Source organism: Ammodytes marinus (assembly GCF_949987685.1).
Source record: "Ammodytes marinus genome assembly, chromosome: 22".
Classification (NCBI taxonomy): Eukaryota; Metazoa; Chordata; class Actinopteri; order Uranoscopiformes; family Ammodytidae; genus Ammodytes; species Ammodytes marinus.
In genome coordinates this window covers 10351496-10375173 of record NC_137226.1, presented here as the reverse complement: position 1 = coordinate 10375173, position 23678 = coordinate 10351496, and the positions used below count along the sequence as shown (strand labels likewise).

Here is a 23678-nt window from a genome sequence, read left to right as displayed (position 1 = left end):
CCCAGAAGTAACCTTAAACAAAACATGTGAGTGTGTGTTCCATCTAAAAAGAGTGTATTGTGAGACTCTCCGCAGTGTATGCCCTATACACAAAGATGTGTCATGTCTAAACACACATTTGAACATGCACACGTTCACACATGTGCTTCCTAGTTTCATGAAATGTCCTGATGGTGCGTTTGGTAAAACACACAAAACACACTGTCACACAGTGTTAGTTCCTGTGACTTTAAGAGAGCACACCGTTTACTGCCTCATTCTTAATACACAAAATAAGACACAACTACGTAACTACAGCAAAAAAGTTGGCTATGTACACTTACACACAGACAGGGAAGTTAATTTACTGTAGTAATAAAAAATGGCCAATATGGTGATACCGCAAAACATCGATTACAGATTTTACTGTTTTTTAACTGTTATCAGGCAAACATGTAGGTCCAAATAAAGAGAAGAAACAGGGTAAAATCACAGTGCAGCTCCCTGGTGACCGCATGGGTTGTTTTTTGTGTGGCAATGTGGTAGTGATCAACATGGCTCTGGGACCTCTGTGATCAAAGCCACTTCAACAAGCACTCGTGTAATTTCAGATGACCACAAGACTGTGATTTACTGCCACCGCTGGAAGTGTTTAATCGTCCCCATGGAAGTTTTCCACTGAGGCAAACCCATCCACGTTCTGTGCCACGTCTGCTATCTGCCCTCACCAACATACAGTAGTAGGTACACGTCCTCCATATCATGTTCAAACATATTCATTTGAATCCATTTTCATGTCATTTTTCTTTTCTTTTTTTTTGTTGCTGTCAGGCAGTTAGCACAGTTACAACCATCATATAGCTAACATAGATAGGTCAAGGGGTATTGATGCAGTGTGTCCATCCATCCATCCATCCATCAAACACTTTGGACAAGAAACCCATACATTAAAATTAATCAATTTATAGATAAAATATTTCAAAAAAATGTATACAATCTGCATACAGATGTTTATAAAAAAGAAATCTATTCTTCTGTATATTTCATTATTATTATTTTGCTTGCTCAAAGATTACCATTTGCCGTAAAGTGTGTGACTCTGAGAGAGAAGAGGTGAATGATTATTTGTCTAAGATAAAGTTATTGCTTTTTATTTTCCCTGAAAATACTTCAAATGTTGGACGGATATTACAAACATAAATACATTAACTGCAAGAGCTGCGGTGATTAACCTCATGTGAGGGCGTTTATAAGGTTCCTCAGAGGATCATAAACATGATGTATGTCTTTGCACAGAGCGGGCACACGGGGACAGAGTAATGTGAAAACAATACTGTGAAACATTTTATGTGTCCGGTCATGGAGAAGTTTAAAAAAGAAAAAAACATTTAAAAAGTATGAGATGACAGTAGAAATAGTTAACAGCCCTAGGCAATTGACTGCATTGAATTACTGTGGGGTGTACAATGGAGATGCTAATAATTGCATACCCAACAATTACAATTTTTCTTTAATATCATCCAATTTTCTCTCACAAATCCTACCAAATGCATGAGATTTTGATAAACAAGTAAACAGTACTTTTCCAAGCAGAACAATTCAGAATATGTGTGCAAATAAGCAATGATTATGACATTAATTAAAATTAGTTAACACACCACACAAAGTCGAATGTGTATTCCCTTAAGACTCAGTCGATGCCATTGTGGTTTTTGAACAGAGTCCTAACAGAGTGCCTTTGTTTCACTTAGAGCGTGATCTCATTGTGTGGGAATACACAATAGTCCCATGAGCACTGCAGGCACTGGGGGGACATCAGCGACACAGACTGGATGAGGTAAGACAGATCCTCACTGGCCCCTCGCACTTATTCTTTCCCTCCATTTCTCCAGCCCTGCCCCCACACTTTCCCTTAAACGCATAAGAAATCACAAATGACCTCACATAGCTAACTATGAAGTTATTGTTGACCTTGTGGGGGCCAGGGGCATAAACAAATCCCTGACATATTATTAGCGGGTTTTTACATTTTTCTTTTCTTTTTTCTGAAATCAGCTTGCAACATCTGGAAACAAAAACTAATGACATCAAAGATGCTAGAACGCCCCACATTGACTGAAGTAAGTGAATTTCTTTCCCAAAAGAAACGATGTGTTCATTACACATAGTCATTTGATCCCTTGTGAGTACAAAAATCAAGATTAGAGCACCTTTAAAGTTGTATTTTTGATGTGTGTTTATATTGGTTTATGAAGTCAAAAACAACTAATGATAAACACATACAAAGACATTTAGTCCATTGTGCTGGCCCCTGCACACACAACAGTCACACGCACTCTGGCAGCCATCCAAACTAAATATTTACACAGTCACATACGGATACTGCGCACATGTCAACTGGATAGTTTCTGCATTAACGCTCATGTAAACCCAAACACAGAAAAGTCCAGGATCTTTCCCACACACTCACACACACACACACACACACACACACACACACACACACACACACACACACACACGCACGCACGCACGCACGCACACGCACACACGCACATTTTGTCTTATCCGATGACCTAACTCTCGTGCTGGAGGGAAAGAAAACATAGATCGAGAGAGGTCTGTATTTACTTCTTGATCAGCCCTCGTTTGACAGAAACGCAAGCATGCATATGCTCCATACCGGTCTGTCGCATGGCAACACATTTCATCAACAAACACAAGAGTCTAGATCGTGCGTGTGAGATGTTTTGATTTCTAAATGCAATGTTAGGCTACCTCTCTCTCTCTCTCTTCCCCCTCTATGTGTTTTTATCTATTTTCCTTGCTTACATGTGTTGCCTCTCTTTTACAACATTTTGGGGAATACACTTACGGTATTCACTTTATTTCCCAGAATTTAAACGACAGGATTGATATGACCCTTGACTCTTAAATGCACATTATTTAAGCATTAAATCCCCCGCCACACACAGGCCCTAAAGCAAAGTATATGTGTATGACATTGTGCATGTTTAGGTCATTTTTTTATGTTATTTCCTTTCCACAGGTAAAAGTATGTGGCCGTGTCTCTGTATGTGTTTGGCGGTGATCCAAGCTCAGCACACATGTAGGCCTACTGTACACTACACCTCTATGAGGGACAGAATTAAATGAAGCATACTGCACCTTAAACCACTGCGGTGGAGTACAGCTGTATAACACGTGCAACTGAAAAGTAACACACATTCTCTCAAGACATTTTAATGAATTCTAGGAAATAAAAATACATTAAAGAGGTACACATAACAGCGGAGGGTGTGTGTAATTCTGTAAAAGGACTGACATGCAGTGAAGTTGGATTTATAGGTCTACGGGGCGTGTGTGTGTGTGTGTGTGTGTGTGTGTGTGTGTGTGTGTGTGTGTGTGTGTGTGTGTGTGTGTGTGTGTGTGTGTGTTAGTGTGTCAGTTACAGTATTGTGAGTTCTGGTGTCCCAGCAGGGGAGCCTCAGTACAAAATAGAGGGTTTCCTGTTCTTTCTTGGCAAGTTCGGCTGGAACAAGTGGCTGGAGAACAAAAGTCTGACACAAGACTTTTGGCCTAGGGCTGCAGCTTGTGATTAACTGCATGTTTAACAATCAGCTCAAGATTTTAAGGATGATCTTTCCGTTAGTTTGACAAATAGTGTCTTTATTAAATATATCATGCCAAGTCCGGGGTGAGTTGAAAAATGACATTTAAGTAGATATTTGAGGAAAGATTTGAAACCCCACTTGAGTTGAAGTAAAGGAGCAGACTTGTGCCTTGATTATTGGGATACTTATCTGCTGTGTTTCACTTTGTGACACAGTAATTGTTGCTCTGTGTGTGTGTGTGTGTGTGTGTGTGTGTGTGTGTGTGTGTGTGTGTGTGTCTGTGTGTACAGAACATTTTTTTTTGTGCGTGTGTGATAATCTAATTATTTATATCTGGCGGGATCAAATTTTTCGTCTGGTATCACTCATCTTGGCCCTTTTTGTTATTGTTGTGCACAATCCCTCTCAAAACCTTTTTTAAAAATATTTTCACGTTTCTGCACACACACACACACACACACACACACACACACACACACACACACACACACACACACACACACACACACACACACACACACACACACACACGCTCACACAGACAGGCCAGCGAATTGAGCTCTTTTTCCCCTAAAGCTGTTTCAGATTCAAACTGAGTCAACTATCATTTCCCTCCCCCCAAAAAATCAAAAGAAGACGACCTCCACCCTCAACTTAGACAGGGAGGCACAAGGAAAGAGACAACTATAGAAGTTGGGATAAAATAGAGAAACGAAAGGAAGATGAAGAAAAGTGCACAGAGAGATAGAATTAGAGAAAAACAAAACATGAGGACAGTGAGACAGAAGATAGAAAGAATACAGTACAATAACATATATTCACTTATTAGTAGCACAGACACACTGTGGATCATAAACTAGAAAATGTCTGCAAAAACGTTGATAAAATTCAACAATATTATCTTTTACAAAGTGTTTGCCATTTTGCCCAAAATCAATTTAAAAAAAACTGAGACATGACATACAGATGGATGATTGCCAGTTTCTGAGAAACACGGTTGAAATACTTCTGTGTGAACGTAATGTTAAGAAGCCAGTGTGTTGATTTAGCCGATTACGCAACACAGATGTCGACAGTGACATAAGTTTATTTTCCTGTTATAAGACCGCACTGCAGCAATGATTTGAAGAATAGTTTGAGAATCCAAATATGCAATGGGGTTTCTCCATTTATCCGGTCAACATATGCAACTTTCTCTCCGATGGTGGCAGTAATATAGTTTTTTATTGTTAGCTGAGACAAGTGTAGACGCAAAAGTACAAGCTGAAATAGATGAATTTAAGTGTTTTTTTTGTTTGTTTTCCAAGTGTGGAAACTTATTAAAAGTATTCTGAAACTGATTACTTTAGATGTAAATTTGAGACACATATTGTTATAACTCTCTGTATGAGTGTGGACATATCTATCCTCACACAGGTGCTCGGCCCGCTTGGCACGATGGGATAGAGGAGCAGGCTTTTGAGCAAAAAAAGGTCAAGGGTTAGATTCCTGGACTTACAAGGTCAAATCTGGCTTTAAAAATGAAAGGTTACTTGAATTTACTAAAAAAATGCTTCATTGGCCCAGACCTGCCTTGTCAACTCTGTTATATAGTATTTTTATTTAGTATGTTTCTTCTATTGTTGTTTTTATTACAGGATGAATTTACTTATGTATTTATGTAATTATCATTATTTTTTTATTTACATATAAGACATTTGTCGTCCTCCAAAACCTGTGCATGCCAACATGGGCAAGAAGGCCTTCAAAGTGTTATGACGTTGAAATACCTACTGAGCTTGCTTGTCAACAGATCCATCTCCACGACAACTGACACTATTCGCTGAGGAAAAGAGATGAAAGCCTACCAGTAACAGGTCACTCGGGAAAGAGTTGAGACCTATCTGATGCCGAGTGTGAGATGTGGTCCATCACAACTGGGCACAATCACAATACAGTTATCAGGATATTAGATTCTAAAGTAAGTCTGAACAGGGTGAATTCACTCAACATTTATTCTAGTTTCTGTCAAAATGTCCAAAGACTAATTGAAACACACACAGCCCGAAAAAAAAAACATATTTTATAGTCTTACACAGCAAATATAACATTACACAACTATTGCACAGCACCGGTCATTTAAAGATGAGTCTCAGAGTCGAGTGTCAGATGAAAGTTCCCGGAATCACACGCACACGCACACACACGCACACAAACTCAAGCACACACCTTCTCGTACTTCACACCCACACTCAGAATGTGGCATATGCCATGCAGGGGCCAAGAAGAGGTTACACACACACAACACACACACACACACACACACACACACACACACACACACACACACACACACACACACACACACACACACACACACACACACACACACACAAATACAAACACAAACACACGCGTAATGTCAAAGAGAGGTAGCAATGTAGTATAGGAGGTGAGAGAAGTTGGATGGAGATGACAGAGACGGTGGTCATGGAGGGACACACCGCACCAGACACAATTTCCGGTAAACAACTTGTTATTCAGATAAAGAAATACAGGAAGAGCGACACCAGAAAATACAGTTAAGTTGGTTCCATTGTTAGGACACATTGTAAACCTATTGATTTTATCACCTATTAATATGATTGTTGATACTGTTGGTATAAGTGACATGTAAGATGGACCTTTAAGTGACCCTGTCCATCTGGCTTCTGCCAATGTCACTCTATGGCCAGTTCGGGCTTGTTCACACGCAGGGGACGACTTTGCACGTCTCCGAAATATAACTGTCATTCCTGTAGGGTTGCTGTGATTTCAACTTTCATTTAGTGCCCCAAGCAGTACCAGTAAGACATAACTTCTATTTTTTCTTCACAGAACTGCTGGCTAGCATATCTGCTAAAGGTCAAGCGCCACTGAGAAACTTCTCAGTGGCAAGATAACAATCCTTGTCAAGTACCCTATACACAGTATTTGCAAAGTTTCAACTGTGCGGGCACTCGCATTAACGATTTTGCCTTTAGGATTCAACGCTAACACAAATTTGCGCGGAGATTTCAAGACTGTACACAAAAAGTACAGAGAAAAGTCACTTTAATTAGCCCATCATCCTTAAGACCATACAAGGACACTGAAGAACAATAGTCTTTAATGGTAATTATTAGAAGGATCTTCAAAGCTGTTGTACACTAACAAATGAGTGGTGTACTAATCTTCTGAAGCACCCCTAAGGATTCAACGTCTTCTAAAGGAGTGTGAGCACTTTCTGTCTTTGAAACATGACTGCCATGCTTGGAAGGACTGTGTGATTCCCATTAATTCTGTCTCAACAGCACTCCAACGCCCTGTTGCCGTACTCTATACATAGAGGGTGACTTAGAGGTGCAAAGCCTTCACACCATAGAAATAGATTCATCATGGCAGCTACACATAGACACCGCATGGAAACCTCATAAATCCAATTTTAGCAAATTACACGCTTTCCAATGGACTTGATTTAAAGCTACGCTGAAGTCATTGTGTCTGCATGGTGAGAAGATGTCATCAACTCTCAGACTAAGAAACCCATTGTTATTTTACAGTAAGTTCTGTTTGACTCTTTGACATAGGTTCAATTTCACAGCAGATCAGATATAGCCATTTGGTAACCCAAATATAACCTAAAGGAAGTTTAGGTCAAGTTTAAAATGGAAGACATAACGTGATATACTAAGCACCAAGTGACATTCAAGGTACACTATGAGTCCTGACCCAAGGCACTAATAAACAAGTTTAAATTGGTTGGTTGAATGGAACCCCTTCATCATGAATTGTCGAGATTTCTTGGTGTCGAAACTGGAACATCGAAATTGTCAGTCATTTGAGAATAATGTCTTCATCAATCTTAATCAGCAGTTCAAAAGGCGAGATAGGAAGCACCAGCATTGGTTGTGACTGAAAGTTCATGTTTTATCTGGGAAACAAAAGTTGCAAGATCAATATCATCACCACTCCTTTTTATGAAAGCTGTTGATCATAACAAATGATCTTCATCCGTAGATTGGGATTGTCCACTTTAAGTACTTTTGATCAATGTTGGCTTACAGTAAAAGTTGCTGTTTGAAAACGGGAAACAACTGTTGTCAAAAATCAACTGCCAAAGGATGAGACATTCGAACAATCAACAAGCTATCAAGTGGTAAGAAGAGATTGCATGTGTTGCCAAACAAACCTAGATACTGGTGGCAGTGTATATGCTGATAACCAAACCAATTTGTATCAACAGTGGCTATAATTAACCAGCAGGGTGTCAAATTGTAAGGAAATTCATTTATATAGCTGGTGTTCTAAAGTAAAATATCAATTTCATGATTCTTTTCACACCAGGGCTTACTCCTATATATGCTACAGCTGCTGCGTCGGAAACCCTGTGTAGATTAGCAACCATCCATCCATCTGACTAACAACATTGCAAAGACATGTGAGATGCATAATGTGTTAAAAATGGCATCAATCATACGCATACTAGTGTGAACTGGCATTGACATACAGAATGTGTATCATGCGGAGAGAACGGTTTCTTTAGCATACATGTGCATACTTATTCTTACACACCAACACATATGCATATACGTGAACTCATTTCCAATTTTCTGGGGATCGCAGATTTCTGTCTTCACATTTATCAACATATGATTAAACCACCAGGGTTGTAATTAATAGTTGCGGCGAGTAACTTGGCAACTGTGAATGTAAACATTTACAGTCCGAGCCATATGATATAATTGTTAGTGCAATAGTGAGTAGGTTGATGACGGTCAAATGGCGCTATGAAACGCTTATCTATAATTAAGGGTGCTGTAGGCCTTCCAACAATGTCTTTATCGTCATTCACAGTCCACATTAATCACTCTTCATTCTTGCTAATAGCTGTTAAAATGCACATTAGGCCTCTGCTCCAGCTACTGTAATTATAAATCATTGTCCACACTAGTACCAACTCTAAAGGCTATCAATAGCTTAATATTTTTGTCAAATTATCCCAAACATTACACATATACTGGACAGTATGTCGGTATGTGTGTGTGTGTGTGTGTGTGTGTGTGTGTGTGTGAGAGTGTTCGGTGTGTGTGTGTGTGAGAGTGTTCGGTGTGTGTGTGTGTGTGTGTGTGTGTGTTTTCAGTTAAATGAATGAACAGAACCAGCATTCATGAGTTGTAGGCTTGGAGGTGGTTCGTTGGCAAACCTTATAGAGTAACTGAAATAGCAGATACTGTATGATATTTTTACTGAACTGCTTTGCTATTAGGTCAAATGTACTCATTTACTGCTTTTCCCCACTAATCAATGAAGTGTATATACCTTAACCTACCACAGCACCTCTGAATAACCAAGTCATACTTCTTTCTTGTATGTGTCTTTTGACCTACAGCAGCAATACTGAATGGAGACAGGTTTCAATCAACACTCAAACACTCAGCTACTCTACACCTTTTCTCCCTACATCTGTCACTGTTTCTCTCACAGACGCACACACACACACACACACACACACACACACACACACACACACACACACACACACACACACACACACACACACACACACACACACACACACACACACACACACACACACACACACACAGCTTGCCTTGAGTAATAGCACTTTTTTCCTCTGGAGACTTTAGCAAAATATACCTTGGGATGGTTGGTATGGGCAGCTACTGTATAGTTATGGCCCTGTCACTGATACAGAAGATTAATCGCGACAGACACCAGGGAGGATGTGTGTGTGTTCGGTGGCAGGTTTCAGTGCTGTTAGGGAGACTGTCCACATACCTATACTTCTAGTGAATCTATGAGTCAGAGGAACATTTCAGGGAAAGAAAGAAGTGCAATGCTGCTTTTGAACAAAGCCAAACTAAACTATTGATTCCTCAGAAGATAAGCAAAATATCCCTTCAAAATGAATAAGCTGCAGATCGAAAAAAAAAAACTTTTACAAAAGTGTCTTCTCTTAAACAATACACCACAGGACCCCAACCCTACCTTGACCCTTTTCTTTTTAACTCTTGGCATTAGTGAGTAAGTGCTCTGTTGACCCGTTGCTGCATTAGAGGACCTTATTAGCCTTTGCACCCAGGCCCTAATTGAGATTTGATGGATGTCGCCATCGTAACTGTGTCTCAGAATAGAGTGCGGACACTCGGCCGGACCCCGGGGAGCCACACAGCAAACCCCTCTGATCCTGGGCTCTCACATATAGGCAGGACATACCACAGCCCTGTGGCAAAGCTAAGACGGGATGGAGCTAGAGAGAGGTGAAAGGGAGATTAAAGAGGGAAGGGGGAAAGAGGGAAGAGAAGGAGTGGGACGCAGGAAAGGAAGGAGGAGAGAGAGAGAGTAGGGTATTAAGGTAGGAGAAGAGGCCATTGCTAAACAGACAGACAGTTGCATCTATATTCCAATTTCACCTTTCACACCTTTCCTTTCCTTTCATTCCCTTGTCTTTCTTTCTTTCTTTTTCTATTCACTCCGTCTCTCTGTTTTCTCTGTTCTTTTGGCCGCACTAACCTGCAGAGGCCCGCTGGCTGGCATGGTGGATCTCAGCGACGTCAGGTCCAGGTCTCGGCCTTGGTCCCCTCTCTCAGTCTTCCCAAGTCCCTGCATATTAAAAGGCCTGGTATAAGCGAACAAGCACACTCACACACACACACACACACAGTCGCTCGCGTCTTGCCCCCACGACGGTGAAAATGCAAATGCAAGGACGGCAGTGGGTCGTTATGAGAGGAAGTCACCCTGGACGCCAGGCACCAAGCACGCAGGCAAGGCCAGTGGAGGACAGCTGAGTGACAAAGAAACGGCTTATTCACCCCATCCTAGTCTCTCTCTTCCCCCCACACTCCCTCTCTCTCATTTTCTACTCTTTTAGTCTGTCTCTCTGTCTCTTTCGCCCTCTACCCCCTCCCCCCCGTAAGAAAAAGCATGGAAAATACAAAAAAACTATCTAACCAAAATACCAGGCAAATATTGTCCAAGTGTTAGACTGTCCCCATACTAAAATGCCTATCTATGACTCCATTGGAAGGACCAACCGCTGCAGAACCAATGCACACCAACCTGGGCCTATTTGTGCCTGTTTGCTCAACCAAAACATTCTGCTGTATTTCTGCTAAGTTAACTGAGGTCAGACTTCTTCTTGTAAAAAAAAAAGCACTGAGGCTGCACTGTTAGGAGTTTACGGCTCTCCAAACTAGGTGACCCCCAGGCTTCGTAACCAAAGCGATCCAGAGATAGGCCTGTACCACGTGCCTATAACAGGCCAAGGAACATCAGGAGTGTCAGAGACGGACATCTCAAAACCTGGACGGAGACAATCCAAATCATCTGCATGGCTGAACCCCAGTAGCAGTGAGTTACAAAAAAAATCTTTCCAGAAATGTGAAGAGAATATCAACGAGTTCAATTGTATCTATTGGAAAGTTTTCTATGCTAGGTTAATGCTTATTTAGCATAACCTAAGCATTCATTAATGGTTAGTTAATGATGAGTTAATGTTTAGTATGCATTCGATACGCATTAACTAACAGTTAATTAATGTTCAAGATGATTTATTTATTTTGTCATTGTACATGTTTCAGAACAACGATAATCTGTTTACAGTTATACCCCGCCAAGAGACATAGAGTGACAGTAACCAAACATGGGAGACAGGAGGGATAATGTACCCTTATTGTAATGTGTTTCCGCTAACATTAGCTAATATTATGCACTTAAGCTACTGCTCATACCAGTCCAACTAAGGCGGGATTTTCCCAAAAATATTGGAGTGCATTTTGAACAAAACATTTTGATTGTAGCAGATAGAATGCGTCGTCTGTCATAGTCCCGCATTAATGTAAAAGAGGCTTTGACTGCTGAATGTTACATTTACTGACGGAATTGAAAATCTCACAAATGTAGAAGAAAATAAATGTACAGGACATAATAGGCAGAAATGTTTGAAAATGAAAGCTAAGCTTTATTAGATTATAAGGTCCAGTGGCCTCCTTTAAAACCAGGGGGTAGACACAGGAATGTGCTGCTGTTGACTTTGAGGAGAGAAAGACAGGGAGAAGGGAAGGACAGACAGAAACCCTACAGTATAGGCCATAATTGACCTGTCAGCATTAGTGGAAAGTACAGGGAACTTAAATAACACACCACAAACAAATTCACAAGTGACACCACTCCATTTATACATGAATAACTTGTTTCTCTCTGGCTTTTCCCCACAAACACACACACAACACACACACACACACACAATCACACACCTCAGACCACCAACATAGGCCGACAAACATACAGAAAATAAAAATAAATAAATGGTGTCTTTCCATTTCTCTCTTTGTTCAAACACAACCCAAATGCGTATAGTGTCCTCTGGGGGAATGGCGGTGGTCGTCAACAGTGATTAAACACACTGCCGCCAGCTCATAATCCTCTAGGAAAAAGAAAATGATCACCTCAATGGCAGGAATTTCATTATGTTAAGTGTACCTTACAAAAACATCACACACATACGTGACGATGAAACATTGACCTACTTTGTAAAGACTAGGGACGTCACACAAGGGCGGAATAAAAGAGCAGTCTCGGTATTTGGCCATAACTTGTATCACTTTTATTTTCAATCAATATAAAATATTAGTAATATAAATACTAGTTTTGATATTATCCAGTCTGATCAAAGTGTTCACTCAAAACATGGCACAATTATTATTTAGTAATAATGTGGGACCCTTTGGATGTGTGAATAAGGTCTTGGCGATAGTATAATGCTCTCTTTGGGGCATAAAAGCTCATGCATATGTCCTTTAAATACATTTTTTCCTCTCGATGCATACTTATAGGCAAGCTTCCGAGAAATCTCTGCTATTCTGTTTCCGTGTTTTTTCTCTCCAGACTTTCGCTTCTGCTGTGCTTACAGGGATTGGAAAGGGGATTGCGTAACCATTCAGTGGCCTAAACACTGGACTATTTGACTCGTGCGTGGATTGTTTAACTATGCAACCGACAGATTCCAAGCTAATCCCAAATGAGATGTTAAAAACAAACGGTCTTGCCTACAGATTCTTTTTCCTAAATCATACCAAGAAACTGAAAGTTGAGAGAGCACTTATTCAGCCAAAACTCCCCAAACTTCTTTGGTTCCTAGAAACAGAGAGTCTCTCCAAGACGCCAACTATAGTGTTCCCAGTTTTTCCTAGAAAGAATAAATTAGGTGACGTATTATGTGACGTAAGAATAGTTTTGAGTTTCATGGTAAACATCCTTCCTCCCTCTCTAGGCTCACAGAGACTTCTCGAGGAAAGGCTTGCTCTGGTTCATATACAGTCAAGACACTTTAAGGTGAGTAGTTACTGTGAGGTGACGGCTGTGGTTCAAAAAGGAATTCATCAAGGGCATCCTTGACATGTTATCGGCCTTATTTCCCACGGGGGAAGAAGAGGCATAAGTAAGTAAGTAAGTAAGTATCCTTGACATGTGGGGCCTGTTTGAAATTCAAAGTTCAAACAGAAGTCTTTAAAGCCCATACCTGAAGTTTGGGCTTAATCCTTGGAACTTTTAAATACACAAAGCCTCCAAGGGATCTGTACCACTTTTCTGTTCTCGCTGTAGCAGTTTTACTTGACTGTAAACAAAGTTGTGAGAGCGTGTTGCGAAACCCTTACGCAACCTGCTATGAGCTTTTTCATTTACACTGGCCTTTTCAGCGTGAATGGGAATAGCTCTTTATCATGTATAGGAGTTATTGATAGAATGCCCTCTATGGAAGCAGATTTCTAAATGGGATTTGCCTGTTGTCATTTGAATCCATGTAAAAAGAAAAGATAAATAGGGTAAAATTCATGTAGCGTATTTCACACAAAGCTGCTGGGGAAAGGGAAGAGAAAATGGCAGGGTTAATGTAATCAGTGGATCCTTCCATTGACGTTCACAACGATTTGAAGCATTACACTGGTTACGAGGTGTTAATGAGATGTAGCTGCCTTTAAAACTTTGGTGGGAAAGTAATAGCATTTGAGAAAACACTATAAAATGGCTTTGAAAATATATATGAGCTGCCAACACCTTGCATGCATATATGAAGGACATTTTGATTAGTTTAAGCTGCAGTGTGCATGTTTAACATTGTCTTGCAAGTAGGTGGAGGGGGCGGGGGGTCATTATGAGATTCGCGCTAACATTTTTAAGACTTAGTCATGTTGCTAATGACTTGAGACTTGACTGGGACCTTTTTTAAAGAACTAAATCAGCTGTGGCGATGACTCGTGATGCTTTGTGTAATGATACTGACTGGGACCTACACAATCCTCTCTGTCTCTTTGTTGTGCTATCAGTCTTTGTCTCGTTCATTCCCACTCTCTCTCTCTCTCTCTCTCTCTCTCTCTTTCGCACACACACACACACACACACACACACACACACACACACACACACACACACACACACACACACACACACACACACACACACACACACACACACACACACACAAGATAGGGCTTCAGCAGTTTGGTACCAGGCTGCGCTGACCACTCGCTATTCTACCTCTGTCTGTCATACACGCATGCACATACAAACACAAACACACACACACACACACACACACACTAACCAGACAGTGCCAGTCTCCCGTCCTCCTGGCCATGATAAAAGGGCCTTTATGCTCAAATAATTTTCATCATGGTGAAACACACACACACATAGACTCAACAGGTAATCCACTTCAAACAGAGCGACTTTCAACATCTGATCTTCTGATAACACCCTAGGCTACATTATCAGAACAAACGCCGATGTGCCTTCACCCATACACACACAGACAGACAGACACAGACACACACACACACGCGCACACACACACACACACACGCACACGCGCACACGCACACACACACACAAGCAGATATGTAAACATATGATCTCGCCTGCAGGGTTACTTGGGACAGGGGTCTGATGAACATCACAGATAGTGGTAGATGGTATCACACACAGATGAGCAGGTGCACATTTGCTTTCATGTAGTTCACCTGGCAGTTGGACATTTTTACTAGTAGGCTTCCCCACTGTCTTTCTAGCACCCACACATAGAACATATTCTATTATTGGTCAAAAATATTATAATGATCACTTTAATTCAGTCAAACAAACAATCCGTCTAAACACAGAAGTACATTAAGGCTACCTCTATGACTTTAACAATTTCGATAACTGATATACCACTAATGAATTGGTCAGTAGAGACATTTCATATTTAACATTTTCATATTTTTTCTATGGGTAAAAAGCAGTTTTGTTTATTGTAGAATGGGGATAGCAACCAACATTTCTTGAAGAGGTGAACAAAAATTGTTTTACATTTTGGGAAATATCTGCATTTATTTAGCCTATCAAGCTACTGCCAGCAACTAGATAGTTTGGTTAAGCCTGAGGAGTGAAAAAAAGGGGGAAACGGCTAGCTTGGCAAATCAAGACACTCAACTTAAAACAATTATATCTTGTTTTTTTAACCAAGTCAGAAAAGGTGTAAAATCTACTGAGTGTTAGTTTATGTTTTTACTATCTGTTTTTCAGCATTGGAAAGAGCCACACTAGCTGTTTCCCTGGGAGTCCCTGGTAAATGGGGCAAAGTAGGTTAACAATTTATTATTACCAATTAAAGTTTGTGTCTGTTGCACACCCCCTGCTACACCCATTCAATTCTATTGTAAAATGAGGACTTTGGTTGCATCAATTTATGGAGATTGAATGTTTCTTAGGGGGGTGCTGTAAGTGAAATTTGAATGATTCAGACACTGCAGGAGGGCTTTGATAAGCTTTGATTATTATTTTTTGACAAGGCAAGGGGGAGACACACAATGAATCATACATGTACACAGACATGCACAGGCACATGCTGCACACGCATTATACTCAACCCTGATATCTGACATAAAATACATTTACTTAAACTATTTTATTGCACACACACACACTCACAGAAACACACACACACACACACACACACACACACACACACACACACACACACACACTCACACAAGGGTTGAATATTTTCTTTTGGCCTTATAGTTATTGCTTCCCAGGAATAGATTTCCCTGGGAAACAGGAAATCAGATGATTAAGAGCAGAGCTGCAGATAATCAGAAAATGTAGTATCCTCCGATTTTTTGTTGTTGTTGATTTGTGTCATTCTAAAATACTCATTAAAGTATATCTCCACTTGTGCACATTTTATGTAGCATTTACAATGTTCGACAAAAGGCATTTTGTCCAACTACCAATAGCATTTTACTGCTATGTTAGCATGAAAAGGAATTGAAAAAGAACAGCTGCTGACTGAAAAGCTTAGCTTATCGTATTACCCCAATAACTACATTTCAAGGCCATGCAGCATTTATGACAATTGTGGTTTGGACAACGCAGCTTTGTATTAGTGCAAAAAGTAGTCTATGTGTGTGCCCGCACACACACACACACACACACACACACACACACACACACACACACACACACACACACACACACACACACACACACACACACACACACACACACACACACACACACACACACACTCAGGTGCAGAGAGATTATTTTCTTCTCTTAAAGGGATGTATTTTTGGAGCGGAATCCTAGTCAAGTCTGGGATTTAAATCCATCAACCATAAAGTATTTTGCAAATAGCTTTGCCATGCTTTGATTGGTTATGTGGTTATGTTTTGTCCCACGTGTAAGGCATTATATTAAACTGCTATTAGTTTAACAAAGTCCAATGGCCAAAACTAAGCCTTTTTTCCTAATGGGATTAGATCAAAGTGTGTCATCGTCTTCTTGGGGTTTTTTCACTTTTCACTAATGACGTTTTATGTTTAATCACATTTGTCTCTCCTCTCCTCTACATTAACGCTTCAGAACCAAAACAGTGAAAACACCATGTCATATTTAACGTATCCTTAACCCCGCAGGAAAAGGGGGGGAGAGACCTCATTTGTGTTAATTGCCTCCAATTTGGACTGTTACCGTTGGGAGTGAGGAGATGTGTAAATACATTTTGTTTGGCCCGAGTGGAATAATCGGTTTCTAACAGGTCTGTGGGGAGACATACGGAACCGCAGAGCAAAGCTGGAAATTGATAGGGCCGAAGGAAAGAAAATAGTTTATAGTAAGAACAGGTGAGATCTGTCAGAGAATGACAGACCGGACTCTATAGTGACACTATCTGGTAAAGGGATGTACTGCTGCTGCTGTACTGGTTTGGCACTGATCTCTGTACAATAGCACCACATGTCTGTACCTGAGACATTATACTTACTTTGAAAGGACATTTCTGTATGATATTACCCATGTACCATCACTCAAATAATAATAAAGCAACTGATTTGAATGTATTTACTACATAGTTATATTGTACAGTATTAACATTAGAATTTTGAAAATGTTATCTTTCTTGTTCCAAGAGTAAGATGAAGAAGTTCCTTAACTTAGTAAGATTGCTGTAGAATGGCTAAATCATTTATCCCCGTGACTTGTCAAACATACTAGACTTTAGGGGGCAAACGTACTCTGGCACGGTATAGATGGCCTAGTGTGAGTGTGCCCTAAATGTGCCAGTGTTGGACACTAGCTAATTTCCATGTGAATTGGGCTCAATACCTGCAAACTACAGTAGCTTTCTTCCACTAGAATGAATTATTTCATACAGAAATGTATGTACATTATCAGCATGAACATCTTCTATGCTACAATGCACTGTAGACCGAATGTTCTTCCTGATATACACACCATCACGTTGAAACACAGAGGAAGAGAGAGGAAGAGAAAGAGAGAGAGAGAGGGAGAGGGAGAGAGAGAGAGAGAGAGAGAGGGAGAGAGAGAGAGAGAGAGAGAGAGAGAGAGATTGGCATGCAGTGTCACCGGGAAGGGAAGTGACAGGTTCACTGTTGCAACTTGAGATATTTTGGAGCACACAGACCCCCGCGTACACACATCCTAGGCGCTGAGTTACTGGCATACCAGTCATAATGCAAGAGTTTTAGACTTGACTGAAGTTTTCACATGCGGCACCACAGAAGAAGACAGAGATGAAGAAGCATTGATTTGATTATAAATCCTTGCAAATATGCTAATGGTAAAAACCGACATGAAATAAGCCAAATGTTAGTCCACAGTATCCACAGCAGCGGGTGGTTTGAATGATCCTCTTGTTAACATGAATGGTTAAATAATGAAAACAATGGCTGTTTCTCTCCCACAGCAAAAACATAAGCCTGCATCAGATTTCTCATGCGTGTCACGTGAATGTCTGCGAGTGAATGCAATGACAGTAGCACAATACAAGACATGAAGGCCACACATGAAATGCCGAGATGATGAGGACCGGAAACAGATACGAATGTGTTTGTCAGACGATTAATTACAATGGTGTGACATTCTGGGTTTTTGATCTCCATGTAGATAACTGGTCTTTACATACCCCAAATGCCTACGACACAATGACGAAAATATGTCACAGAATAATGGATGGAGAGGTCTGTGTGTGTGTGTGTGTGTGTGTGTGTGTGTGTGTGTGTGTGTGTGTGTGTGGGAGGAGGGGGTTGAGTCTGAGTTTGAACTAGTTTTCCAACCTGTTGTAACGTGTTAGGTAGGAAAAATGTTCAATTACATTTGTAAGTGGGGTCAACTCAGGTCAATCTTTGTCAGAAGAGAGTCTGTCACTTTGTTTTTCTCAATTTTTTCTCACACAAACACATATTTGCATATATGAACAGACAGGCAAAAAAAATCAAAAGAGTGTTAAAAAGGCAGTGATGTGTCTTCACATAACACAAAGACAAACAGAGATTATACCATGACCTTTAGGGAACGTGAGGGAACCTGTCGGCAGCTTTTGATTTGCATATCTATCTTCAACATGTTCTCGGTAACACATGTCTGGTTATGCAGAGATGTATAGTACATGCATTTCCTCAATATTTACATATCCATTATGATAGATAGATAGATAGATAGATAGATAGATAGATAGATAGATAGATAGATAGATAGATAGATAGATAGATAGATAGATAGATAGATAGATAGATAGATAGATAGATAGATAGATAGATAGATAGATAGATAGATAGATAGATAGATAGATAGATAGATAGATAGATAGATAGATATTTCCCAGTGTTTGTTTGCTAAGCTAAGCTAACTTGTGTGTTGGTTTTAGACAAATACAAGATCAGTATCAATCGTTCCATAAAACTTTCAGTTTCCTAAAAGGTCAATACCTGATCCTTTTAAAATATCCTCTTTTTGTTTTCTTCAGTGCAAATTTGGTGCAGGTTTCTCCTATTGGCTATGCTGCAATACATGTGCATTTTTCGTTGTACAGCTCAGGTCTCTCAACACCTCAGTGAGTCCTCAAGTTTCGCAGCTACACTTTGAGAGTAGTCACCCCAGGGTGCAACTGCCCTGTGCTCCACTTTCAGTCTAGTATCTCTTGAACTCCGGGAGGGCCAAAATGTGTTTTTCTAGTGTGCACGCTATAGATTTATGCCTTCAGGTCAACGGTACAGGTAAAACTGTAAAAGAGTCAAATAAATCCTTCATTTTGACAGAGTAAACAAATACATATTGTGTTGTCTGTTGAAAAGAACAAGGTATGTGAAGTTGTCATGTCACAAACACACGCAAGCTCTCCACGATTTTGGGTGTCAACAAGATTTTGTCCAAATATCCGACCAATAAATGTTCTCATATCCATGATTCTTAGTCCAATCTAATGAAAAGAGTAGAAAGTTTTCAAATATACAATTACCAAAGTGGAAACACAACAAAGACAGAGTTATACATCTAATATAATCTGATTTGTCTAGTTGTTGTTTGCAGGCAGGTGGTATGTAAAATATAGCCTATGATATAAATCTTTCCAAAATCTAAATAATATGCACGAATCACGATACATCCCCCACCAGAGGATAAGTGAGGTTGTGAAATGAAATGAAACAAAGTATTTCTTGTAACACCTCATATTTTTATGGAGACTTTATAACCATAACACGAGGAAACATTTTGAGGTTCATAATGTACTGAATGTACATTTTTATGCATTCAATTGTTTTGGAGTACTTCACAAAAGTGTGTTTCGTCCTCCTGACTTGCTTTAATGTTGTTAATTGTGGCAACTTTGCATGCTGTTTTGCCGCCTTAAGCCAAGTTCAGGGTAAACATGTACAGCATGTATGCAACAAGGAAAAGAAGCAAACCCCACCACACACATAGAGAGACTCCACACTCCTTTGCAGGGCAGGAATCAGGCACCAAATAGAATGATTTGATTGGTACTTAAACACACAGGCTAATATTGACACGGTCATGTCATGATCCAGCACAAGAAGTTCATGACCCTTTTAGTGTACCTGCCTACTGGTTAACAAATGCTGGAATACCTGAGCGTCACAGATTTGGAAACATTCATAGTAGTTGTATGTCATTTCAATACTGTTTGCTGATTGCATAGCAGCAATGCTGAGCAAATTATCTGGCTTTCAACAGCGGAAGCTTCTAGATAACAGCTATATTTGATAAGACAAGGCAATGACTGTATACATTGGCCAGTTGTGTTTTTTTATGGTATTTTCACAATAGTCACTATTGTGAAAGATTTGCACAAGTATATGGAGGAAGTGCCTGAAGCTATTGTAAGAGCTTAAGTGGGCCAACTGCCAATGTCAAAGTCCTGCATTTCAGGGGAAAATATTCTAAAACAAATTTTAAAGGGTATTTACAAGCCTACAGTTTGAGGGGCCACTCACACTAGGGCCGCGGCCCCGTGCCAAAGCTCATTAGCATACTAAAGTCTAGAACGTTTGGCTAGTGTGACCACGCCATCCGTATTCCAGCACGGAACAGCCCCTTGGCCACGGCACACCTGGGAGAGGTGTGCCGTGGCCAAAGTACAGATGCTAATGAGATGACACGCGCACAAGCAAGCGCACAGGCGGCGTTCCTGACGTGAATTTATTAAGGATGCATTGTCCGTTAACGTCTGCTGCCTTACTAGTCGGCACCAGAATTGCCCACCACTTGGACTTGTAGCTATAATGTGTGAGAATTAACGTGTGTGTAAGCCTAGGTGTGGGCTAATAAAAGAGGGAGAGAGCTAATTAGGTCGGCTCAGAAAGCACAGCAAAAAGGTTTTCGTGTTTACTCACGTTCGTCAGATGATTTTTTTTCTTTTTCCTCCCGTCAGCTGTCATAACTGCATTTACGCATGGCGGTGGAGACGCACCCAAAACAACACACCGCGGCCCGGTGATAAGGAAACAGTAGCCTACGCTAAGGTTTAACAAGAAACTTTATAAAGACACTTAAAAAAACGATCTCTGCCCATACAAAAAGTTCTGACTTGGATTTGATGGAGCGATCGATGTGTACAAAACCATCCGGATACATAGCCTATGGTCTGATGACGGGCCGTTATATTAATAATAAACAGCGTGCTGCACAAATATGAGACTGTCCACCGCGACCTATTACGTCAAGGCTACATTAAAAAAACAATAGCTTAAGGATTCTCGTTGCTCTAATGTGGAAGTGGAATATTTGATGCAAATTTGGCCGGATGAAAATATTCACAAACAGTCGTATAGCCTACAAGTAGACTACGCTCCAAATCCTAAACGCGCACGGTGCAAGTATGCCCAGGCCACGAGCAGTGTGAGCACGGGCCTGCGGGGGGAGTGGGGAGGGGGGGGAATCGTGCTGAATCGTGCTGAGCACGGAACAGGCAAACGGCACTAGTGTGAGTGCGCCCTGAGAAAGACATCTCAGGTTCGGTGCCGACATATTAACATTTAAAATAAATTTAGACACAAGTTTTAATTTTGCCCAAATGAACATCATATTAACGTATGAATGTGAAAAGTTCAAATAGGAAGTTTGACGAATAAGGTCTGACTGGTTGCTCTTTATGGACAAAGTTTTATTTATTTAAAGTCAAGTCAGTGAATTTTTTTTTAATATTAATGCTCTAATCAGGACACACCGCAATGGTTAGGTTATATAGTTTGAACCCCTGCTGTAAAATAGAAACAGAGTAAAATGCAGTATAGTGTTCTGAGTATAGGACTGGGCCTGCTAAATACTCGATATGCAAAGTACAGGAACTCTTCCTCCTCCCTTTTTTTATTAAAGAAGATTGATGGGCACGTTCCAATCACTATCCTGTTTTGATTATTTTACCTGAGGCGCTGCTGCAGCTCAGTATCAGGGTGTGTACATCTGACAGACGGACAAAATGTCAGATCCCTAACTGTGGTTTCATTCTGAGGTGCAGTCTTTCATAGGAACAGACTTTACTTTTTGAGCCAAACTAAATAATGATAACAGTAAAAAAGAAAAATTAAAAGAAAAATGTCATTGTGATCTCATTATAAAGTTATTCCCTCCTATCTGAAAAAAACTACCGTCAATCTGGAATAAAGAAAAAAATATAGAGGTAGAGGACTCCAAACTTCATCTAAGGATCTGTTAGGATCATCAGAACATATTATAGGAATGTTATGGGGAGTTATATCATGAGGAATCAAGAGATTGTATTACATTAAAAGTGATGGTGAGGGCGTCAGGGAAGTACACACACACACACACACACACACACACACACACACACACACACACACACACACACACACACACACACACACACACACGCACACGTGCTGAGAGAAACACACACACACACGCGCTGAGAGAAACACACACAATTGTGCGAGGTCAATAGCCATCAAACATAGAGGGTGACTATCAATGCCTAAAACATGTCAGAGACATACAATAAAAAGCATGGTAAATGAAATGTGTTTGCCCTGATGCATGGAGCTGTTGACGAGCTCAGGATACCAGAGTCTGGCTGTATAGAAAAGAGTTTGCCTCCGGATGATACCATCAAGATCGACAGAATAAGTCATAACACTTCCGGTTTGACCTGTCAACATAAAACTCTTCTAGGGGGAACGTGTTGCAGCATTGCTTTCATGGATCACAATTTTCACTCCGTTTGGCTTCCACATGCAAACATGCAAAACAAGTATGCATACTGAGTGTACTCAATATAGTTTGCAGTTTTAGAAAGTGCATTAGCCTATGTTAGAAATCAACTTTCCATATGATGTCCATAAACAAATAAACAGGCAACAAGTTAACACACATATTTGAAGTAGGCTTTATCTAAAAAGTTTTTCTTAAATACTCCAACATATATGATTAATAGGCTAAAAATCCATACATCTATATGTCAATAATATATCTTAAACACAAATATTAAATTATATAGGCCTACTTTAAATGAGTGTGTTAATGTAGCCTACAACAAGAACATTAAGAACCACTTAAAACAAATTACTTGTAGGCCTATGTGTTAACACACAATAAAGCTGAAGTTTTTACAGTGAGTGGTTGCAATTTACCACAACTTGTTACTAGGCTATTCAAAAAGACAAACTATCTCTCAAACATAACAACAAATAATAGATCCACTGATCTTGACTATATAAATTAAAATCTAAAAATAAATAAATAAAATAAACCCCATTGTTTTCACAAAGCTAGCTTTAAATATATTTATATTTGTAAAATTATAGCCTACATCCATGTTCTTAAATACAATTAAAGTTTACACTTGTTGTATTATACCATAAAAGCAGAGAGATGATCCCTCTCCTTGACCAGCTCTGCTTGCAGCAGCTGGATCTGAAAGCTGCAGGATTTAGGTTGGCCTAACTAACAAGCACTTACAAAAAAAACGAGATTATTCAACAACAGCCATGAACACTCTCGGGTGGGTATATGTAGGCCTATGTAGACTAACTTCATTTTTGTTCGTTCCACAGATAGACCTACAGTATAATAAGAGGTTCCACATCACACACACGCACGGCTTTTTGTTTTATTTTGTCAGCTCACCTGTCTTCCTGTATCATCCGGGTTTGACTGCGTCGGGTTTGACGCAGCACGTCCGTGAGAGAGCGCTGCTGCCGTCGCCTTGTCGAGTCATCGCCAGAAAAGAGAGGAGCACTGAGC

The 23678-nt window shown here is 40.2% G+C and overlaps 1 protein-coding gene across 1 annotated transcript in view; it reads right to left on the bottom strand.

The window, feature by feature from the left end:
* The window catches only part of LOC307268508 (ninjurin-2-like), a gene marked incomplete at both ends in the record, with an annotated part of 35093 nt that extends 24870 nt beyond the window's left edge, over window positions 1–10223 (bottom strand). The window contains one exon of the mRNA XM_080051168.1: window positions 10128–10223. Coding sequence (XP_079907294.1) covers window positions 10128–10223 — 96 coding nt within the window. The remainder of the gene's footprint in view (window positions 1–10127) is intronic.
* Between the last annotated feature and the right edge of the window lie 13455 nt (window positions 10224–23678).